At 42.2% G+C, this 20,985-nt stretch overlaps 1 protein-coding gene across 2 annotated transcripts in view; it reads right to left on the bottom strand.

Moving 5' to 3' along the window:
• The window catches only part of ZNF385B (zinc finger protein 385B), a 451,618-nt gene extending 430,993 nt beyond the window's left edge, over positions 1-20,625 (bottom strand). The window contains exon 1 of one of the 2 annotated variants that reach the window (XM_030210445.1): positions 20,325-20,625. In XM_030210445.1, coding sequence (XP_030066305.1) covers positions 20,325-20,625 — 301 coding nt within the window. The remainder of the gene's footprint in view (positions 1-20,324) is intronic. The other variant, XM_030210446.1, reaches the window with a different exon arrangement.
• Positions 20,626-20,985: the final 360 nt, after the last annotated feature.

The raw sequence follows: 20,985 nt of genomic DNA, 5'->3' as shown, positions 1-20,985 counted from the left end.
TACTGCTACTAGACTTACGCAAACCTATACATATACATGTAAGAGAAGATCCCTGCTTGACAAGGCTTACAATCTATTCAAAACAGAAAGATAGGACAAATAAGAGATTAGGGAGTTCCATTTATTAAGAAGAAAAATTTAAAACAAATGGGTATTAAACAGGAGACTAAGAGGTTGTAATTTATAAACTGCCTCAAAAAGGTGGATTTGAATAAGACTAAAGATGGAATATTATGTAATGACTCAAGAAATCTCAGCAAAGTGGAAGGAACAAATTCTGGGGCTGACAATGTAGGAGAACGGCAAAGGTAAGGGTTATTTACCAATAAGCATAGTTCCTGATAAAGGGTGTAGGAAGAGACAAAGGAGGAGGGTAATGAGGAGCTGCAGAATGAATATATTTGTAGGTCAGTAAGAGAAATTTGAAATGTATGTGGAAATAAATAGAAACCTATGAAATGACGAGGAGAAGAGTTATGTACGTATAGTGACATTGATGGAAAATAAGTAATGCTGCAAAATTTTGAATAGATTAAAGGGGAGAGAGATGATTCAGTGAGAAACCTGTGAGAAGCAGGCTACAGTAGTCTAAGTTAGAGGTGATGAGTGTGTAGATAAGGGTTCTGGTCGTAGGTGGGATTGACATATTTTAGTGATGCTGTAGAGAAGGAAATGATAGATTCTAGCAATCTGTTGGATATGTATAGAGAGAGAGAGAGAGCGATCCCAAGGTCACAAGATGCAGAGACTAGCAGAATGCCATTGTTATTCATAGAAACAGAGAAGGGGGGGGACCAAGAAGCAGAGAAGTAGGTTTAGGGGAAAATATATAAAGCTCTGTGTTTATTGTTTTTTTCAACATTATTCCTCCTTTACCCAAAGCGGGTAACAAAAGAACATACACAGAATGTAATAAAACCAATAGGACACAACAAACAACAATAATCATATAACAATTAATACAGCAACACATTTCCAAACAGTTAAAGCAAAACAGTCACTTCAATACACTTCATTCTTTGAGAAAGGCCTTTAGAAAGTAATGAGTCTTGATGAATCGTTTGAAATGTTGAATATTTTCACACAATCTTAAGCGTCCAGGCAAACCATCCCACAACAAAGGACCAGCAATTGAAAATGCTCGCATCTTTGTCTTAACATAATGATACGTCGATGGAGAAGGGAAACAAAGCTGCTTAGATTTCTTAGATCTTAAAGATCGTGCTGGACAGTACATTTTTAAAACATTACCAAAATGAACAAGAACAATCCCATATACATGCTGATGCTTTAATATAAGCACCTTAAACATGACTCTAAACGTAACAGGCAGCCAATGTAATTTTTTCAGTACTGGGGTAACATGTTTTGATCTAGACAATCCAGTAATTAATTGTGACACAACATTCTGCATAATCTGCAGAGCCTGGAACCTAGATGACACACTTAAATATAAAGAATTACAATAATCAATATTGAATATTGTTGAGTTGCATATTACACCTTTTTGAGAGCTTTTTTTGATTTGATGAATGATAAGATTATAAACATTTTGAAATATTTTGAAAACTGAATACTGTGAGAAGGTTTTTTAACCGATGATGATGAGTAGATCTTTGTGATCACGTTTGCCATGAAATAGCTAGCCACCCGTCTGGAGTTACCTTGTGGCCACTTAGAGGGTCTATCCCCAGCACAGCTTAGTTCTGCTTATGCCTGCTGCTTGTGCTCTACACTAGCACCCTCCTCCCACCGACTGGATCGCAACTGCCTTTGGGCAAGTCTCCTGCTCTCAAATTATCCCCAGTGATTTCTAGATTACTAAAGTCACACTCCCCAGTGGTCCCACAGTTCCCAGAAAGCACTCAACAGACCCAACACACAAACCACTAGGATTTTTTATCAGGCCAGATAAGCAGGGCAAACAAACAATTATTTTTATTCTCATAAAAATATTGAACAGGGGACAGAAAAAGTGCAATCAGCAAACAGTAACAAGTAACTGAAAAATGGATCAACTATAACACTAACTAAACATTTGTTTACTTTCTAAAAAGTATCTGGGGAGATCAGGACATATAGCTGCTTACCAGTTATCAAATATAACTTTTTTACAGGGCTTCAGCAAAGAGCTTTCGCTCTCTGGAGCAAAAGCCAGTACACTTCAAATGAAAATGACCTCCTGGGCCAATCGGAGTTTTAAAAGTGTACTGCTTCTTACTTCCTATCTGTGTGCTAAAACTAAAGAAAGAATATTCATTCTCTGTAACAGCTTTACAGCAGAGAAACACCATCTGCTGGCCAAATAGGAGAAAGACATAATGCACGAAAATATCCAATACATTTTACAGGCTTAAAACACACTGAGGCCTTTTACTAAGGCGTGCTGAAAAATGGTCAGTGGTAGCGTAGATGCGTGCTTTGGGCGCACACAGAATCATTTTTCAGCGCACCTATAAAAAATGCCTTTTAAATTTTTTTCTGAAAATGGACTTGCAGCAAAATGAAAATTGCTGCATGGCCATTTTGGGTCTCAGAACTTACCACCAGCCATTGACCTAGCGGTAAAGTCTCACGCAGTAACCGAGCGGTAATGACCTACGTGCATCAAAAATCACTTGGTGCGTGTCCAATACGCGTGTCCTAAAATAATTTTTCAGACGTGCGTGTCAGACGGATGCCAAAAATGAAATTACCACAAGAGAAACGCAGTAGCCGGGCGGTAACTCTATTTTGGCGCATGTAGGTGCTTACGCGGCTTAATAAAAGGGCTCCACTGTTTCTTCACAATGCTTAGCTGTAAAATTAGGTTATTACACCATTTGCATTCTTTTGTTGACAGACAGGTTTCCACACTGTATTTCAAGCTATAGATTATTATTATTATTGTTGTTGTTGTTATTGTTCTAAAATTATTTTCTCAGTTACTGACATAAGCCCTTTTTCAGAATGTGTACACTAGGATTATATTGGGGAATTGAGAATTGATCATAATCTATGTTTGATCGACTTGCATTGTCTTTCAATCATGTATTAGATTAAATACAAGCTTGACAATTATCAGTTTTAGCATCACTCTTAATCCTTGGTTATTCTGGTTCATGGTTCTACCTCTTTGTCAGGAAAAGTTTATGAATTTCCAGAGCGGTTGCCTCAGGAAGATAGTTTGGTGCAAATACAGAGTGCAAATACGCATATGTGCTCTTTTAAATAAGGGGTCCTTTTACTAAGCTGTGGCAAAAAGTGGCCTTAGCGCCATTGAAAGTAATATTTAAACTGATTCATGAAATGTCCTCAAGTTAGTTTCAGACTTTATAACAGCCACAAAGATCTCTTTGGCCTTGTTCTCTAAATTCTGTTAGCAAGGAAGCATTTTACACATGTCAAGCTTTTCTCAGTTTCAGCTCCAAGTCTTTCGAATTCACTGACAGCTGATATTAGGTCTCTTTCTGATTTTAATGTTTTTGTAGGAAAGTTAAGACATTTTTGTAACCCTATAACTTCATTTTAGGGGCTGTTTCACAAAGCTGCGGAAGTACTAACGTGCTTATGCAGCAAAAAATGGCATACTGTGGGCTGCGCTGAGACATCTCATGATAATTATGCCATATTTTTTGACACAGGGGTGGAGAGTAGGCACTGAGGGGTCCTTTTACAAAGGCACACTAGCATTTTTAGTGCATGCTAATATACAGGCGTCTCTAACATTTAAACCATGCTTATTTTTAGTGTGTGCTAAAAACACTAGTATGCCTTTGTAAAAGAACCCCTTACTGCACTAATCGGTTAGTGCAGCATCATTTCTGCACGCTAACCGATTAGCACAGGTTTAGTGCATGAGTCCCTACCTAAACATAAACAATTAGTGCATGGCCATAATTAAAAAATTCCAAAAATCGACCATTTTACCCCAACGTAAAAAATGCGCTTAGCATGCGTGATTGACCCAGAAAAGGGTGCGCTAAGGCCACTTTTTACTGCTGTTTAGTAAAAGGGCTTCTTAATATTTTGCTATGTCTTTGTCTAAATGGATTGTTTGGGGTTTTTTGGTAAATTGCCTAGAACCGTGGTGATTGAGTGGGGCACACAAATTTTTTAAAATAAATAAATATTAATCCCTAGAGTTTCAACATTGTGCAGAGGACCTTTAGATGAACCATCTCTGATGGGTCTGTGGCACCATCTTGTGGAAACTTAGGCATTTAGCAATCAAGAGCACCCGCTTTTTGTTAATAACTGCATGCTTGCTTACATTTTCTAGAAATGGAAAAACTTCATGTGTTTGAAAATGAATCATTTTTTGACTCTAAAATTCATGTAGATGTTAAAAATATCTGCTGCATTAAAATTTATTAGACAGGGAACTTATTTTAAAATGCAGTGTTAGAAGGGACATATTTGTTTATTTAGATTTTGCTCACACCTTTTTCAGTAGTAGCTCAAGGTGAGTTACATTCAGGTACTCTGGATATTTCTGTGTCCCAGGAGAGCTCACAATCTAAGTTCGTACCTAAGGCAATGGATGGTTAAGTGACTTGCCAAGATCACAAGGAGCAGTAGTGGGATTTGAACTGGCCACCTCTGAATTGCAAGACTGGTGCTCTAATCAGTAGGCTACTCCTCCACTCACATGTGACCTACATAAGTTATGTACTATATCTTTTATGGTTGGTCCTTTTCAAGGTATTACAACCTACAAGGACCCCTGTAAATATTAGATGGGAAATAGAATTGCAAGAAGCCATCTACTGCCATTCCAGCTATCGTTTGAAAAACAGTCTATGCTTTGCTTCACTTAGGTGCCCTTTTACAAAGCTGTGTTAGACATTAATGTGCACCTACAGGGCCGGCCCAACCCAGTAAGTGGGGTAAACACCGAAGGGGGGCACCTGCCTTCAAGGGCGCCACATGCGCTGCTGTCTGCCCACCCTCCCTCCCTCCCAGTTCCAGGATCCTCCCTCCCTCCCAGTTCCAGAGTCTGTCCTCCCTCCCTCCCAGTTCCAGGGTCCCTCTCTCCGAATTTTAAAGGCCATCTTCTTACCTCGTCGGGGTTACGGCAGCAGCAGCACGCAGTGAAAAGCGTGCAGGCTCAGCGCTGCAGCCTTCCCTTCTCTGTCTCTCAGCTCTGGTCCCGTCATTTCCTGTTTCCGCAAGGGCGGGACCAGAGCTGAGAGACAGAGAAAGGAAGGCTGAAGCGCCGAGCCTGCACGCTTTTCACTGCATGCTGCTGCCGCCATAACCCCGACGAGGTAAGAAAATGGCTTTTAAAATTCAGAGAGAGGGACCCTGGAACTCGGAGGGAGGGAGACCCTGGAACTCAGAGGGAGAGGGGACGAGAGGGAGGGGAGGGGGAGAACGAGGGGAGAGGGGGGAGAAGAGAGAAAGAAGATGCTAGATGGGGGGGGGGGGGGTGCCAACTGATAGTCTGCAGGGGGCACCAGAGACCCTAGGACCGGCCCTGTGCACCTAACGCAGCTTAAAACAGCATACTAAAGGATGCACTCAGGCATTGTGCACTAACTAAGGCAGGCGTTGTTATGCCAAAACATAACCCGTGTTGGATCTTTATGAATAAAGGACTCTCAATTGTTCCAGTCTTGAAGGCCCTGTTATACTTTTTTCTTTTGCAATTTTATAAAGATGGTCACTTGCTAATAGTAACATTAATGTATGGCCATTAATGAGGGGGAAAAAAGAAAACTGGCTATTTTACACCTGCAGTAATAATGGCCTTAGCATGCAGGAAAGACCCATGTGAGGGCAGTGCTAAGGCCACTTTTTGCCACAGCTTAGTAAAAGGACCCCTTATTTAAAAGAGCACATATGCATTTTTGCACCCTGTATTTCCATCAAACTATCTTCCTGAGGTAACTGGCTTGGAAAATTCATATACTTCTCCTGAGGAAGAGCTGGAACCATGAACCAGGATAACCAGGGATTAAGAGTGATACTTTGACGATTACCAGTTTTAGCACTGGTTTAATACCTCGTAGCAACCGATGTGAACATTTCCCCAGGTTATTGCCAACAAAGTAGATGACACTTTACTGTAATGAAGTGTGCAGCACCATACGTTTAAGTGAAAGACTGACAGCTAAATTTAGGGTCTTTTTACTAAGGTGCACCAAAAAGTGGTCTGTGCTGGTGTAGACGCGTGTATTGGACGTAGACAAGTTCGTTTTTCAGCGCCCCTGCAAAAAAAGGCCATTTTTGGCCGAAAATGGATGTGCAGCAAAATGAAAATTGCCCTGTGTCCATTTTGGGCCTGAGACCTTACTGCCACCCATTGACTTAGCAGTAAGGTCTCACGCGTTAACCAGGCAGTAATCATAAGTGCATGTACAATGCCAATTACTGCCTGGTTAGCGCCATGCACCGGAAATTTTCCGACATGCGTAGTGGGCACACGTAAAAAATGAAATTACCGCCCAGGCCACCAGGTAGCCGGGCAGTAGTTCCGAATTGGTGCGCATTGGGCTCGTATAGGAAATATTTTATTTTAATTATTCTTTATTAATTTCTTCACATTTACAAGACAAACTTATAAATTGCAACACAGCATGGATTACATAGATCGGATTTTGAATTATATAATTGAAAATTGTCTAAATTATTGGTATATAGACTATGCATTCTGAACAAAGAAAATTTTTTTTATAAGAAACAAAAAAAAAAAATTTTTTTTCTAAATGCTTCCTTAGACCACCACTATTTGTAAGAGGGTGGAGAAAGTAGTTGAGAAGATCAAATCAGGTATTTAAAAAAAAAAAGAAGAAAGAAAGGCATATGGCCTGGCCCTAAAACCCAGAATTACTCTCCCATATCTCAATTACTTTACACCAACTATCTAGACAGCTTTTACTTTCTATAAACATTTTAAGCTGTTCTGGCTCATAGAAAACATATTTATTTCCCAAATATTTTATACAACATTTACAAGGATATGCCAACAGAAAATTAGCTCCCATAGATTTAACTTCTTCTCTATAAGCAAGGAAAATTTCCTACGGTCCTGTGTAGTTCTTGCCACATCCGGAAAGATCCATATCTTTTGTCCACAAAATTGTTTTTGAGAATTTTTAAAATAAAGTTTTAACAACGCATTTAAGTCTTGCTCAAAAACAAAAGATATCAAAAGGGTCCTTCGATTTAAGACTTCCGACATGGATTCCTCCAACAGAGCCGAGATATCCTGAAGGTTCAATTCTGGAATTTGAGCATTCTCTATTGGATTCACCTTGGATTGTTTAATTTCAGGAAGGTAATATATTTTATTAATCGGTGGTATGGCTGATTGCGGGTATGCCAAAACTTCAGACAGGTATTTTTTAAAGAAATCCAACGGTGAAGTTCCAATAGCAATGGGAAAATTTAATATCCTCAAATTTAAGCGTCTATTATAGTTCTCTATTTGTTCCAACTTTGAAGCCATCTTTATTTTATCAACTATCAGTGCTTCTGTAACCTTTTTAAGAGAGGTAATTTCTGTTTGCGTCTGTGAGTTTTGGGCTAACGATTCTTGTTTAGCAGACTCAAGAGCTTGGGTCAAAAAGTCTATTTTGTTGACCATTGACGCAGTATCTTGAGCTGTTTTAGTAACAGTTTTAGTTAAATTTTGGATAGCTGCCCAGATAGTTTGCAAAGTTACCGCTTGGGGAGCAGCGAGCTCCAAGTTCATCTCCTCTACTTCCTGGGGCACAGAACCGCAGTCTGAGGCCCTCCGGTCACCGACTTCCGATTCCGTTGAGTCCTCATCGCCGGCCCGAAGATTTGCAGGGCAAAGCGGTGGATTAAGTTCCGGTGGGGACAAAGATGTTTCAGCCCCTAGTGGAGACGCTGCTCCTCCGGTCGCTCCGATCGCAGGGTCCATCTCACCGGTTCCAGCTGGGGTGCTCGAAAGAAATCGCAGGAGGGTTTGTTGAGTAGGGGTAGGAACAAGGGTTGGCCGCGGTAGTCCCTTTACTGTCCCCTTTCTCTTGGTATGCGGCATTAGGAAAAACTCTCGACGTAAAAATCTAAGAGAGCAGCAAACTCGACCCGCAACACCTCAAGCACGAGCCGCCATCTTGACTCCACCCCCGAACCGCGTAGGAAATATTTTGTGTGCCAGGTTATCCAGGCACCTAACATGGGAGGGAGGGGGGGAGAGTCTGGTGTGTGATGGTAGAGATACTGGCAGCTATAAATGTCCATACCATATTACTGGGTTGTGGAAGAGATATTGGAGAGAACTTAAGAAGCTGAAAAGGGAGGGGAAGAATGCTTGTAAGCAGGGAAAACAGTTACTAGGAAAGTGGTATTGAAGGAAATGCCTGGAAGCAAGGAAGAGAGGGAACAGAAAATGGCAGACAGTATCTGAAGGAGAGGGGAAAGTGGGACAAAGAAATGTGAAAACTAAAAGTAAATGAAAAGAAGCCTTAACAAGAAAAACAAACAAAAAAAACCCACCACAAATAGGTGAAACAAAATTAGTCCAAAAATGATCTGATCTTGCATATGTATGCTTACAAAATCTATCACTTATATCATATGTCATGCCACTTACATATATAAATTGCATCTTAGAAGTATATGATGTGCTGGTTACATATATAAACTCTCTAGTGATGCTGTTCTTTTTTTTAGTACATATGTGTTCATCTCTGGGAGAAGGTTACTAAAGTAGCAGATGCAAAATGTTGAGAATGACTGATTTTTCTTTTCACGTGTCCTCTAGCAGTCTGTAAATGTTACATGTTTGAACTTCTGTAACTTTATTTTTTCACATAAAAGGATGGGGTTTGAAGTGCTCTACTACAAATTGTTTGCAATAACAGAAATTTCTGGAGACTTTAGTCACCTTTTCCCAGAGATGGTCACATATTTATAAAATATTATATTTCTGCGATACACAACAGGAAAAAGGAAAAAATGTGTCCCTTCAGTAGTGTTATATGTAATTTATAATAGGCCCAGTGCTCGCAGAGCTTTTTATAAAATACTTGCCTACTTTTAGATGGGCAAATTTAGACATCCTTTTCTCCATGCTGATGACCTATATAAAATCATCCTTCATAAAAATATCCCATCTTCAAAATGTCACTGTACTAAGAAGCTCTATCATCATTCCTAGTTTATAACTAATCTACCTTACTGTCGGAAAGTTAAATAGACCAATTACTTAAAGGGACGTTTCATCTGGCACAGAAGCTATGTGAGTCACTTCTGAAACGGTAACGGATATGCTTCCATTGTTGTTTGCTTTACTAAAACATTAATGACAAACTTTACTAAAACATTAATGACTAACTACGTTATACTTACTAAGTTACAATCCAAATAATTTGTCAAGAATAACCAAAGCTACATGTTACATCTGCTGTAATGAGTACTGCAGCCTGCAGTCTAAATAATTTGATTTACCTATTATATATCTAGTACTTTATAAAGACAAATGCTCTTTTACACTGAAAAAGATAAATTCCAAAGTTGCCAAGCTAGCTGTTTTTCTACAATATTGATCCTTATCCTACAGCTAAATTTAATGCTCTATACTACCTAAAGTAACTTAAATGAGTCATATTCTCTTGACAGGTTTTATCACTGCTCTAGTCATAAATATAAGACAATTTACAAGTCAAAAAGATTACACTTCAAAGCCCACAAATATCATACCAGTTATACTTCAGTACTTATTTATGGATTTTGGATAACTCTATGGAATTATTTCTTTACAAGAACAAAAAACATTACAACTTATGATGGGACCAAAGTACAATACTGCTTTAACACTAATTTATTTATTTGTTACATTTGTATCCCACATTTTCCCACCTATTTGCAGGCTCAATGTGGCTTACATAATACCGTACAGGCGTTTGCCATCTCCAGCGGAGAAACAAGTACAAACAGTTATAGTGGTCGAAGAAGGTTCATGTGTTATAGACATGTTGGGGATTCGTAGTCTGTTTCAGGCTTTGGTTTCATTGTGTTGCAAGGTTTAGGCATCTAGGCTCGGTCAACGGGGTATGCCTTTTTGAACAGGTTAGTTTTTAATGATTTCCGGAAGTTTAGGTGGTCGTAAGTTGTTTTCACGGCAGTTGGTAATGTGTTCCATAGTTGTGTGCTGATATAGGAGAAGCTGGATGCATATGTTAGTTTGTATTTGAGTCCTTTGCAGCTTGGGTAGTGGAGATTTAGGTATGTTCGTGCTGATCTGATTGTGTTTCTTGTTGGTAGGTCTAAGAGGTCTGTCATATAGCCCGGGGCTTCACCGTGGATGATTTTATGGACCAGGGTGCAGATTTTGAAAGCAATATGTTCTTTGATTGGTAGCCAGTGTAGTTTTTCTCGGAGTTTTCCCAAATATTAGCCTGGCTGCTGTGTTTTGAGCGGTTTGAAGTTTCTTTATGAGCTGTACTTTGCATTTTAATGCTGGTGTTTTTATAATAAGCAGTTAGCAAGCATTAACAGCTTGTGTTAAAGTTGAGGCAGAAGCTGGGTTAATGAGGTAATGACACGCACAAATATATAAAATGAATTATACCATACCATATCACAAAGAGTCTTATATTCTGCATATTTCACAGGATTCTACATGGATTACAAAAGTTAGCCTCGACAACAGAATGAATTCCAAAGTAAAATTATATATCATTAATAAAGACATAAAATTTTCAATTAAAAAAAAAGATACGTTTTCAGAGATTTTTGAAACATTACCCCTCCCCCCTCGCACACACACCTTTTACAAAGCAGCACTAGTGGCTGCTGGTGCAGTAGTGACGATACAGCCCAGTCACTCTAAGTCGGCTATGTCAGCATTGCCGCATGACTTTGGGGGGGAGGGGGTAAATAAGAAGGTAGCTCCCTGAGTTGCCTAGGAAAGCTATTCCACAGCCTAGCCCCATAAAAAGAAAAAGACAGCTCAACCTACTTTTTATATTTAATTCCTTTCAGAGAAGGAAAGTTGAGCTTCATCTTATGAATCATTTGCGCAAATAACAGATTACCTGGAAATCTCAAAATCCTGAAAAGTCCTTCAGAGTTAGTCCCATAGAAAGACTTAAAAATCAGACAGCCCAGTTTTAAATTATTACACGAGTTAACTGGAAGCCAATGTAATAAAGCCAATACAGGTGAAGCTCTGTCAAATCTTCTTCAGCCAAAAATAAGTCCAGCAGCTGTGTTCTGCAGAAGCTGCAGCTTTTTCTGAAACTTAGACAACACAATATAGCTTAATGAAATGCAGTAATCAACTGTGGTAGAATTATAGATTGTGTAATAATTTTAAAGCTTTCTATACTCAAGGATGACCTAATAGCTCTACATTGGCGTAACTTTAAAAAAACAACTTTTTAGCAAGATAATTAGGGTCCTGTTTACTAAGCTGTGCTGTAGGCGTGCTAGTGTTTTTAGCATGTGCTAAACATTAGCACACGCTAATGCTAGAGACACACATGATGTCTCTAGCATTAGCGTGCGCTAAAAAATGCTGGTGCACCTTAGCAAACAGGGCCCTTAAGAAGGGGTGAGCAGAGAGCCCTGGGGAACACCACACAGGGGCGCAAAGATGTAGAAAGGGTACCATTCTTCCTCACACTGCTTATTTCTAGGACAAGCAGATTAAAATGTATTGTACGGTTTTAGGATCTTGCCAGGTACTTGTAACCTGGATTGGCCACTGTTAGAAACAGGATGCTGGGCTTGATGGACCTTCAGTCTGTCCCAGTATGGCAACACTTATGTACCTATGCACTGTAGGTCCGCTTGGTCAAGAACTCACAGAACCAAGTCAGCACTACACTCGACATACCTAGATCACTGAGTCTATATAATAAGAGTGAATGGTCCACCACATCAAACGTGGCTGAGAAATCAAACTGTAGAAGGGCCACCTGTCTCCATTTGCTTAGACAATCCCTAACTTCAGAAGTTAATGTTAATAACAGGGTTTTTGTATTATGTTGGGATCTAAAACCATGTTAAGTGTAAACTGTTAGTGGAATAGAGAAAATTGGTTAGCTAATCGTTTACCACAAATTCATGGAATACTGGCAATTGGTCTAAAATTCTCTACACTTGGGAGATCTAGCCCTATAGCCTTAGGGATTGGTGTCAAAACAGTATCAGTCAAATTATCGGGATTCGATCCAACAGCAAGCAATATATTGACAAACCAGGTTAACCAAAGCAAAACCTCAATAGAAACTGATTTCAACAGTAAAGATGGACAAATATCCAGGGAGCAAGTCTTATTGGACAATCTGATCAATATCTTCATAAGTGTGTCTGGGGAAACTAAAGATAAGGAAGACCAAAGCCTATCCACTGGGATTTCTGCTAGTTGATTGTTCTCTAGCAGCTTTAGGGGTCCTTTTACTAAGGCGCACCGAAAAATGGCCTGCTCGAGTGTAGGCATGTGTTTTGGACACGCACAGGTCAATCAACATTCAGCCCTTTCCTTTTCTTTGAAGGGGTGAATAAACATATGAATAAGTTGAGCTGGTCAATATTGTGTATCAAGATTTTCAAAAACCATTTGACAAAGTACCTCATGAAAGATTCCTGAAGAAATTAGAAAGTCATAGGATATGAGGTAATGTCCTATTGTGGATTAAAAACTGGTCAAAAGATGGAAAACATAGAGTAGGGTTAAATGGTCAGTATTCTCAATGGAGAAGGGTAGAAAGTGGGGTTCCGCAGGGGTCTGTGCTAGGACTGATGCTTTCTAACATATTTATAAATAATCTAGAGATGGGAATAACTAGAGAGGTAATTAAATCTGCTGATGACAGAAAGTTATTCAAAATTGTTAAATCACAAGAGGATTGTGAAAAATTGCATGAGGACCGTACAAGACTGGAGAGACTGGGCATCCAAATGGCAGATGACATTTAATGTGAGCTTGAGGCATTGCTGGATGTAGCTGAGAGTCTGGAGGGGAGGGCCAAGAGGAGGTACCCCTATCAGAGAGTGTTTAGGCCTCAGACCCAGTTCCTGGACCTTACCACTTACCGCTTTGATAGGGCTGCTGCACAGCACCTGTCAGCAGCTAGGGCCCTAGCTCCAGGCCAGGACATGCAGGAACAATCTTAAGAATATAAGAGTAGTCATACTGGGTCAGACCAATGGTCTATCTAGTCCAGTATCTAGCCCAGTATCCTGTTTTCCAAACAGCGGCCAAGCCAGGTCACAAGTACCTGGCAGAAACCCAAATAGTGGCAATATTCCATGTAGAACCCCAAAGAATAGCAAGATTCTGGAATCCTAAAGAGTAACAAGATTCCATTCAGAATCTCAAATAGTAGCAACATTCCATGTTACCAATCCTAGGGCAAGGAGTTGCTTCCATGTCTGTCTCAATAGCAGACTACGGACTTTTCCTCCAGGAACTTGTCCAAACCTTTTTTAAACCCAGATACACTAACCACTGTTACTACATCCTCCAGCAAAGAGTTCCAGAGCTTAATTATCCATTGAGGTTAAAAATATTAGGTGCCCTGATGCTGTGCAGAGTGCCTATTCTATATTGGCATCCGAGTACCCTGATTTTATTATAGAATACACGAACCCGCACTGGAACATCTAAATTTAGGTGCAACCATTTATTGCAGGTCATCGTCAGGTGTATATGAGCACGCCTAAATGAATCATGTGTCAGTTGGAGATGCGCCGATGCCCCGCCTACATGTACACTCCCTTGTGCCAGTCAGGGCCGGTCTTAGCAAGTGCAGGGCCCTATGCAGACCAATTTGACAGGGCCCCACCCTAGCCCCGCCCCACCCTAACTCCGCCCCACCCTAGCTCCACCCCCCACCCTAGCTCCAGAGCCGGCCACCCCTCCCTCCGAGCTCCAAGGCCCCCAGCTCCAGGGCTTGTCGATCCTGCACAGTCAATGCCAACTGAAAACCATGTCTTTTTCACAAACACAGATACACCCTAATCCACTATAGAATAAATAGTAATATTTAAACTTTCTATTTAGACAAAAATTAAACTGAACCCCCAAGATGCCAGACTCTGCATACAATGCAACACCACAGAAACAGAAAATGTGCCCCAGTACTGTGTAAAATATAAAGACAACAGATGTAAATTTGAAAAAAAACTAACAAATACCAATCACCACTTTACTAATTAACAAATAGAAATAAAACAAATATAGAAAATAAAATAATAGCATTTATTGGACTAATACATTTAGCTTTCAGAGGCCAAAACCTCCGTCCTCAGGTGAATACAGTATAGAGCTGTTACAGTATCCTATCCTGACCTGAGGAAGGGGCTTTGTTCTCCGAAAGTTTGTCAAAATGTATTAAAATTAGTCCAATAAAAAGATTACCTTATTTACATGTTCTATTATAAACATTTATTAACACAGCTACAATACTATATCCTAAAGCAAAAAAATAAAAATATATATTTTATTTACAGTTTGTCGTCTCTGGTTTCTGCTTTCCTCATCTTCTTTTCACTGTCTTCCTTCCATCCAGCATCTGTCTTCGCTCTCTCTCTGCCATCCAGTGTCTGCCTTCTCTGCTGTCCCCTCCATCCAATGTCTGCCCTCTCTCCCTGCTCCTTCCGTGCACATCTGCCCTCTATCTCTGCCCCTTCCATTCACTGTCTGCCCTTTCTATCCACTGTCTGCCCTTTCTCTCTGCCCCTTCAATCCACCATTTACCCTCCCTCTCCCATCCATCCGGGTCTGCCCTCCCTCTCACTCCCCCTTCCATCCAGGATCTGCCCCTCTCTCTGCCCCTTTTTTTCAGCCCCCAGTTCCAGCCCCACTATCCCACCAGTCCCCCGCTTCAGCCCCCAGCCACTCCTCCCTGTCCCCTTTTCAGCCTCCAGTTTCAACCCCAGTCCCCAGCCCTTTTCTCTCACCAGTCCAAGCTTTAGCCCCAGCCACTTCTCCCTATCTCCTTTTCAGCCCCCAGTACCCACAGTTTCAGCCCCTGCCCCTTTTCAGCCTCCAGTCCCAGTACTAGACCCCTTATCCCACCTACCCTCCTTTTCAGCCCCCAGTTCCAGCCCCCTTCATCCACATGTCTTGTATTAGAGCCCCCCCTTTTCAGCCCTAGAACCATTCTCCCACCTGACCCACGCATGCCCCATTTTCCCACCACCCCCATGCATGGCCCCCATTTCCCATATGGCCCCTTCTCAAACCCCAGTTCCAGCCCCCTTCTCCCATCTGAGAACCCCCATCCCACACCCTTCTCCCATCTGAGTCCCCCTTACCCCCTCCCCCCAACTGAGAACCCCCATCCCACACCCTTCTCCCATCTGAATCCCCCTTCCCCCAACTGAGAACCCCCATCCCACACCCTTCTCCAATCTGAGTCCCCCTTACCCCCTCCCCCAACTGAGAACCCCCATCCCACACACTTCTCACATCTGAGTTCCCCTTACCCCCTCCCCCCAACTGAGAACCCCCATCCCACACCCTTCTCACATCTGAGTCCCCCCCCCCAACCCGACCCGACCCACCTACCAACTCTTTTCTCCTGCTGCACCCACTAACTTTAAAAAAAATTGAGAAGCGCCGAGTAGCAGGCAGCGCCTCGCGTCTGCCCTGCTAGTAAAAATCTCCTGCACGTCGTCGGGCCGGCCTTCCTGCATTAAGTCCCGCCCTCCTCTGAGGTAATAGGCTCTTCCCGCATTAAGTCCCGCCCTCCTCTGAGGTAATAGGCTATTACCTCAGAGGAGGGCGGGACTTAATGCGGGAAGAGCCTATTACCTCAAAGGAGGGCGGGACTTAATGCGGGAAGGCCGGCCCGACGATGTGCAGGAGATTTTTACTAGCAGGGCAGACGCGAGGCACTGCCTGCTACTCGGCGCTTCTCAATTTTATTACAGAACAGCGATCGATCCTCGGGGGGGTGGGGTGGGAGCAGCAGGCGGGGCGACCCCAGGCGTGCCGCGCGGGGCCCCCTTGAGTGCGGGGCCCTATGCGGCCGCCTCGGTCGCCTCGCCCTAAGACCGGCCCTGGTGCCAGTGCACCTGAAGGTTACAGCCTCCCTCACCTTTCTTGCCACTAGTACATTTCAGTCAGTGCTTGCAGTCACTGCTGGTCTTACTCAGCCTGCCATCTCTGTCTGTCCCAGATTTTTAATGCCTTCCTCACCCACACCTCACACTATACCTCCTTCCCCAGCACTGCCTAGGCCTGCCAGAACAACATGACCCACTTTTACTCCACAGAAAGCTTCCCCTCAGTCCTAGGGGTCATCGACTGCCCACATGTGGCCCTCAGACCCCCTGGGCACACGAGGACACCTATAGGAATAGGAAATTCTATCATTCCATGAACATGCAGGTGGTGTGTGATACCCAGGGGGAGATAGTAGATATGTGTGCTTGGTACCCAGGGTCCTGCCACGATGCATATGTGCTTCAGTACTCAGGAATCTATCAATGCTTTGACAAAGGGGAAATCATTGGCAGCTGGTCCTGGGTAAGCAGCACTGGGATTCCCTCCACCTGTGCCCCCTTCTCCCCATTCTCCAGAGGTGACCAGACCTTGCTACACATATCCATATCTGTGATCTTTGTTCCCCCCCAGGTGACTGAGGCTACCCCCCGTGAACCTGGCTCATGACCTCCATTGTACAATCCCAAAATGAGGCAGAGGAGCACACAATAGAATCCATAGGAGCACCTGTGTGATCATTGAAATGGAAGGGGGAAAGGGGAATGGGACTTGATATACTGCCTTTCTGTGGTTTTTGCAACTACATTCAAGGCGGTTTACATAGTATATTACAGGTACTTATTTGTACCTTTGGCCATGTAAAGAATCACTTTCGATACCTCGATCGTTTCAGTTGGAGCTCCTCTACACCCCCCAGAAGGTAGCCAAAATCTTCATGGCCTGCTACATGCTGCACAACTTTGCCCAGCAAGAGAGACAGCCCCTACCAGAGCCAGCACAGCAGTGGCAGGCTGAACTGGACAAAAAGGTGGAAGACCTCCCCTCACCCGAGCAGACCAAGCACCACACCAGCTGGGGATGCAAGCACGACAAAGGCTCATACACTACTACTACTACTATTTAGCATAGAAGAAAGACAGTCCCTGTTCAAAGAGCTTACAATCTAATAGACAAAAAATAAAGCAAGCAAATCAATTAATGTGTGAAAGAGGAGAGGAGGGTAGGTGGAGGCGAGTGGTTACAAGTGGTTACAAGTCAAAAGCTATGTTAAAGAGGAGGGCTTTCTATCTAGATTTAAAGATGGTCAAGGATGGGGCAAGATGTAGGGGCTCAGAAAGTCTATTCCAGGCGTAGGGTGCAGCGAGACAGAAGGAGCGAAGTCTGGAGTTGGCAGTAGTGGAGAAGGGAACAGATAAGAAAGATTTATCCATGGATCGGAGTGCACGGGAAGGGGAGTAGGGAAGGACGAGTGTGGAGAGATACTGGGGAGCAGCAGAGTGAGTACATTTATAGGTTAGTAGAAGAAGTTTGAACAGGATGCAAAAATGGATAGGGAGCCAGTGAAGCGACCTGAGGAGAGGGGTAGTATGAGTAAAGCGACCCTGGCGGAAGACGAGACGGGCAGCAGAGTTTTGAATCGACTGGAGAGTTTCAGTGAAAGTGAGTGCTACCTTTACCCCTTCTTCTCCCCCAACACCCTCCTCATAACTCCCTGACACACCAACCCCCCCCAAAAAACATGCACACACCCAACCTACCCCATGACCCCCCTCCACCACCACCACCACTACCACACTGTATTCTCTGCCACTCATGCTCTCAGCCAACCCTCCCCCTCCACGTCCCCACTTGTGGCCAGCTCTCCGCCCCCTCCCCCCCGGCCCCAGTGGAAGGTCCAGCCCTCTCTGGTGGTGAGGCAGTGTCCGATTCCTGCGCTGCCAAGTCCTCACTGGTGTCAGATGCAGAGGCAACCAGCTGCTTCTGCAGCAATATTTAGCTATGCAAGAGTGCCTGCTCCTCTTCTGCTGCCAGTCGCCACAACCAGGATTGGACTGTGGCTCAGCCGTGTGGCTCCAGCATGTGTGATCTTCACCCAAAGCATCTGCCATTCCAGACTCCTCTCCAGTGCTGCTACCTCCGTGCTTCTGCACTGCCACAATAGTAGCAGTCCATACAGGCATTTCTTCTGGCCGAAATGGCCATGCCGAGGAACGCCCAATTGTCAGAGATGGCCCTGGAGCGGCTTCTGTTCAATGCCCTTTGAGGCCAGCATCAGATGCAGACTCTGAACTTCCAGGCTATATGTGAGGTCAGCCTCAGGCCGGGAGAGCCATTTCCCTCTTGATGCTCCCACTGCAGGCGAGGCAATCACTCTGGATAGAATGTATAGAACAGCATAGCTATTCTTTGGGCCCACAAAAGGGACTGCAGGTATGGCAGGGAATACACACCTCTTCCTTCTCTTTTTCGGCATCAGGAGAGAAAAAAATGGTATGTACTTCAAGGAAATTAAGGAAATATGGGCAGATCTCACACCACACATACCCCCTGTCCGAACACCATCTTGCCCCCAAGCTACAACAAATTAGCCACTCCCAGGTAAATTAAAGTACGGCATAAGCCTGATTTTTACCACACCTTAATAATTACCTTCTCCCCCCCCCCCCCTAAGTTTATTACTAAGTGTTTATAAAAGCTTTAACAATTGCAAAGTCTTCCCTCTATTGCAACAGAGAAGAAAGTAGCAGCAATTACAGACTCTAATATACATTTTTCTTACAATGACATAAGGAATAAAACAGATGAACAACGAACAATTCGATAAACTGGAAGAGAAAAAAACCTTTATGTAACTAGTTAAATTCTTTTTATATGTAGTGACAGGGAAAATAAGAAATAAAGTTTGCTAAAATATCATCCATTCGATGGGGAGGAGTTCACCATCAAAGATGGTGTCTATCAACAACTCTGTGTTGCAACATAGGCAAAATAAACTAAAGGGCCCTTTTCAGTAAGGTACGTAATGGATTTAGTGCATGCTAATGATTAGAAAGCACTAAATGATAAGAAGCCCATTATAATCCTATGGGAATCTTATCATTTAGTGGGTGCTAATCGTTAGAATACCTTAGTAAAGGACCCCAAAGTTCCCTAAGATGTATTATGACAATAACATTTGCCAATAATGTATCTCAACACACTGATTATTATTGCACCACGTTAAATAATAATGACCTATGAAGTAAATACATGCAAACTGAATATGCATTCAACATCAGCTTACCATACACCAGCAAGCCTATACTCCCAGAGAGCAAGTTAAAGAGGTCGATGATGTTACAAAAAAAAGAGCCTACAGCCCACCCCACACCCTCCTTTGAAAAATCTGACTCCTGATGAGCCCTGAACACTTTTAGAAATGTCTGAATTCCCTGGATCCTTTTACCAAATGTCTAATCCCATGTAGAACACCCTGCAACCAGAACCCTTTTTAAAATGTCCAAAGTTGCAGTCCTTCCCAAACCCCATACACTTACAGTCTTGTGGGGGGTTGCTTCTTTAAAAAATGGCATCTCAAAGTCTGAAACAGTAGTCTCATGGTACTACCACTAGTTAGGTGTCAGGATGCAAAATATGGTGTGACTACTGCTGGGGCCTTAAGGGCACCATTTTTTATGAGCCAACCAGCTAGGTAGAAGCAACCTACAAAACTCCCAGCTCAGCAGTGCAAAACAAAATTTACTGCAGGAGATACTGAGGTGCTGTGGGTTAGTGAATCCTGCAGTAAATTTTCCTGTGGTCAACGAGTTCACAAATGAACTATTTTACCATGAGTTGGTAAATTACTGCTGGTTTGGTCATTTGAAAATTCTTTGTTTCAAGTGTACTAGTTGTTGGTGCACTTCTCTTTAATGCTGATAATTCATGTCTGTTCATTTAATACAGGATCAAATAAAGCATGGCACACAGGTACATGCTTTGGATTATGGAGGTGAAAATAATAATTTCAGGTCAAGAAAGGTGCCCTGTATGTATGTGAGACCCACAATGAAATAACACAATTTGATTGGTCTGTTCAAATTTTCTGTATCTATAAAGCACCTTGAATGATCCATGATTTCTATGAAGACAAAGCTCAACTTTGATTATTGCTATATGGGATCATGTTGGTTTCTTAATGCAAGGTCCAAAAGTAATCATGATTTAAGAACATAAAAGTAGTTGGAATGCTTTATATGTGAATACCTCTCCATGAAATCACCAACTTGTAAGCCATCCCTTCCCCACCCCCTGATAAACTCAGCAAATATGATTATAATGATTTAAATAGGGTTCAGATAATGAAAGCATAGATGCTTTTTTAAACGTGGATTTAAAACGTTATATTTACTCTGTTCCTTTTGCATACCTGTACTTGTGCTTACAAGCAATGAACCTGGAGTTGTGTTTGTAGGTATTTTTCCATTATTCAACTGCTTCATTCTCTTCAGATGAGATTTCCCACTGTAATGGACTTCTGCCTGCGCTGCAGTGTTCAGCTGGATATTACACACTTCACACAGAGAAAAGAGCACTTTCTTTGTTTCATTATTTAATTGATAGTTTGATCCATCATGCAGCTGTCCATTCTCTTCAAAGCTCCACAAAAAGGTAGTTGGATTCATATTTCCATTTTCAAGGACGTATTCAGTACTTAAAGGGTGCTTCATGCCTACAAAATGAGCATAAAATATGAATGGCAAAAACAATAAATATATGTCGTAACTAAAAATTTTAAAATCTAATAAACCTACAGTGCACATACGGTATTTATATCTGAACACCATTTACCTGAGTTCAACAATCACATAAAACAGTATGTGAGCAATACAAAAAGCATACTCATTACTTAAGAAATCAAATCAACAACAAGGAGGCACTGAATCAACTTTCTGGAAGCATTTTGTCTCTTATATTTTAAGTGTAGTAAGGTTTTGCAATTGATATGTGATAACTACAAAGCTGCCAGGGACATTTCCAGCATTTTCTGGTTGGGAAGGATGTTGTGTAGTTCACTGCAATGTGTTATC

The sequence above is a fragment of the Microcaecilia unicolor genome, chromosome 7 (genome assembly GCF_901765095.1).
Source record: "Microcaecilia unicolor chromosome 7, aMicUni1.1, whole genome shotgun sequence".
Classification (NCBI taxonomy): domain Eukaryota; kingdom Metazoa; phylum Chordata; class Amphibia; order Gymnophiona; family Siphonopidae; genus Microcaecilia; species Microcaecilia unicolor.
The sequence above is the reverse complement of the archived record's forward strand: the minus strand, read 5'-3'. Positions and strand labels throughout refer to the sequence as shown.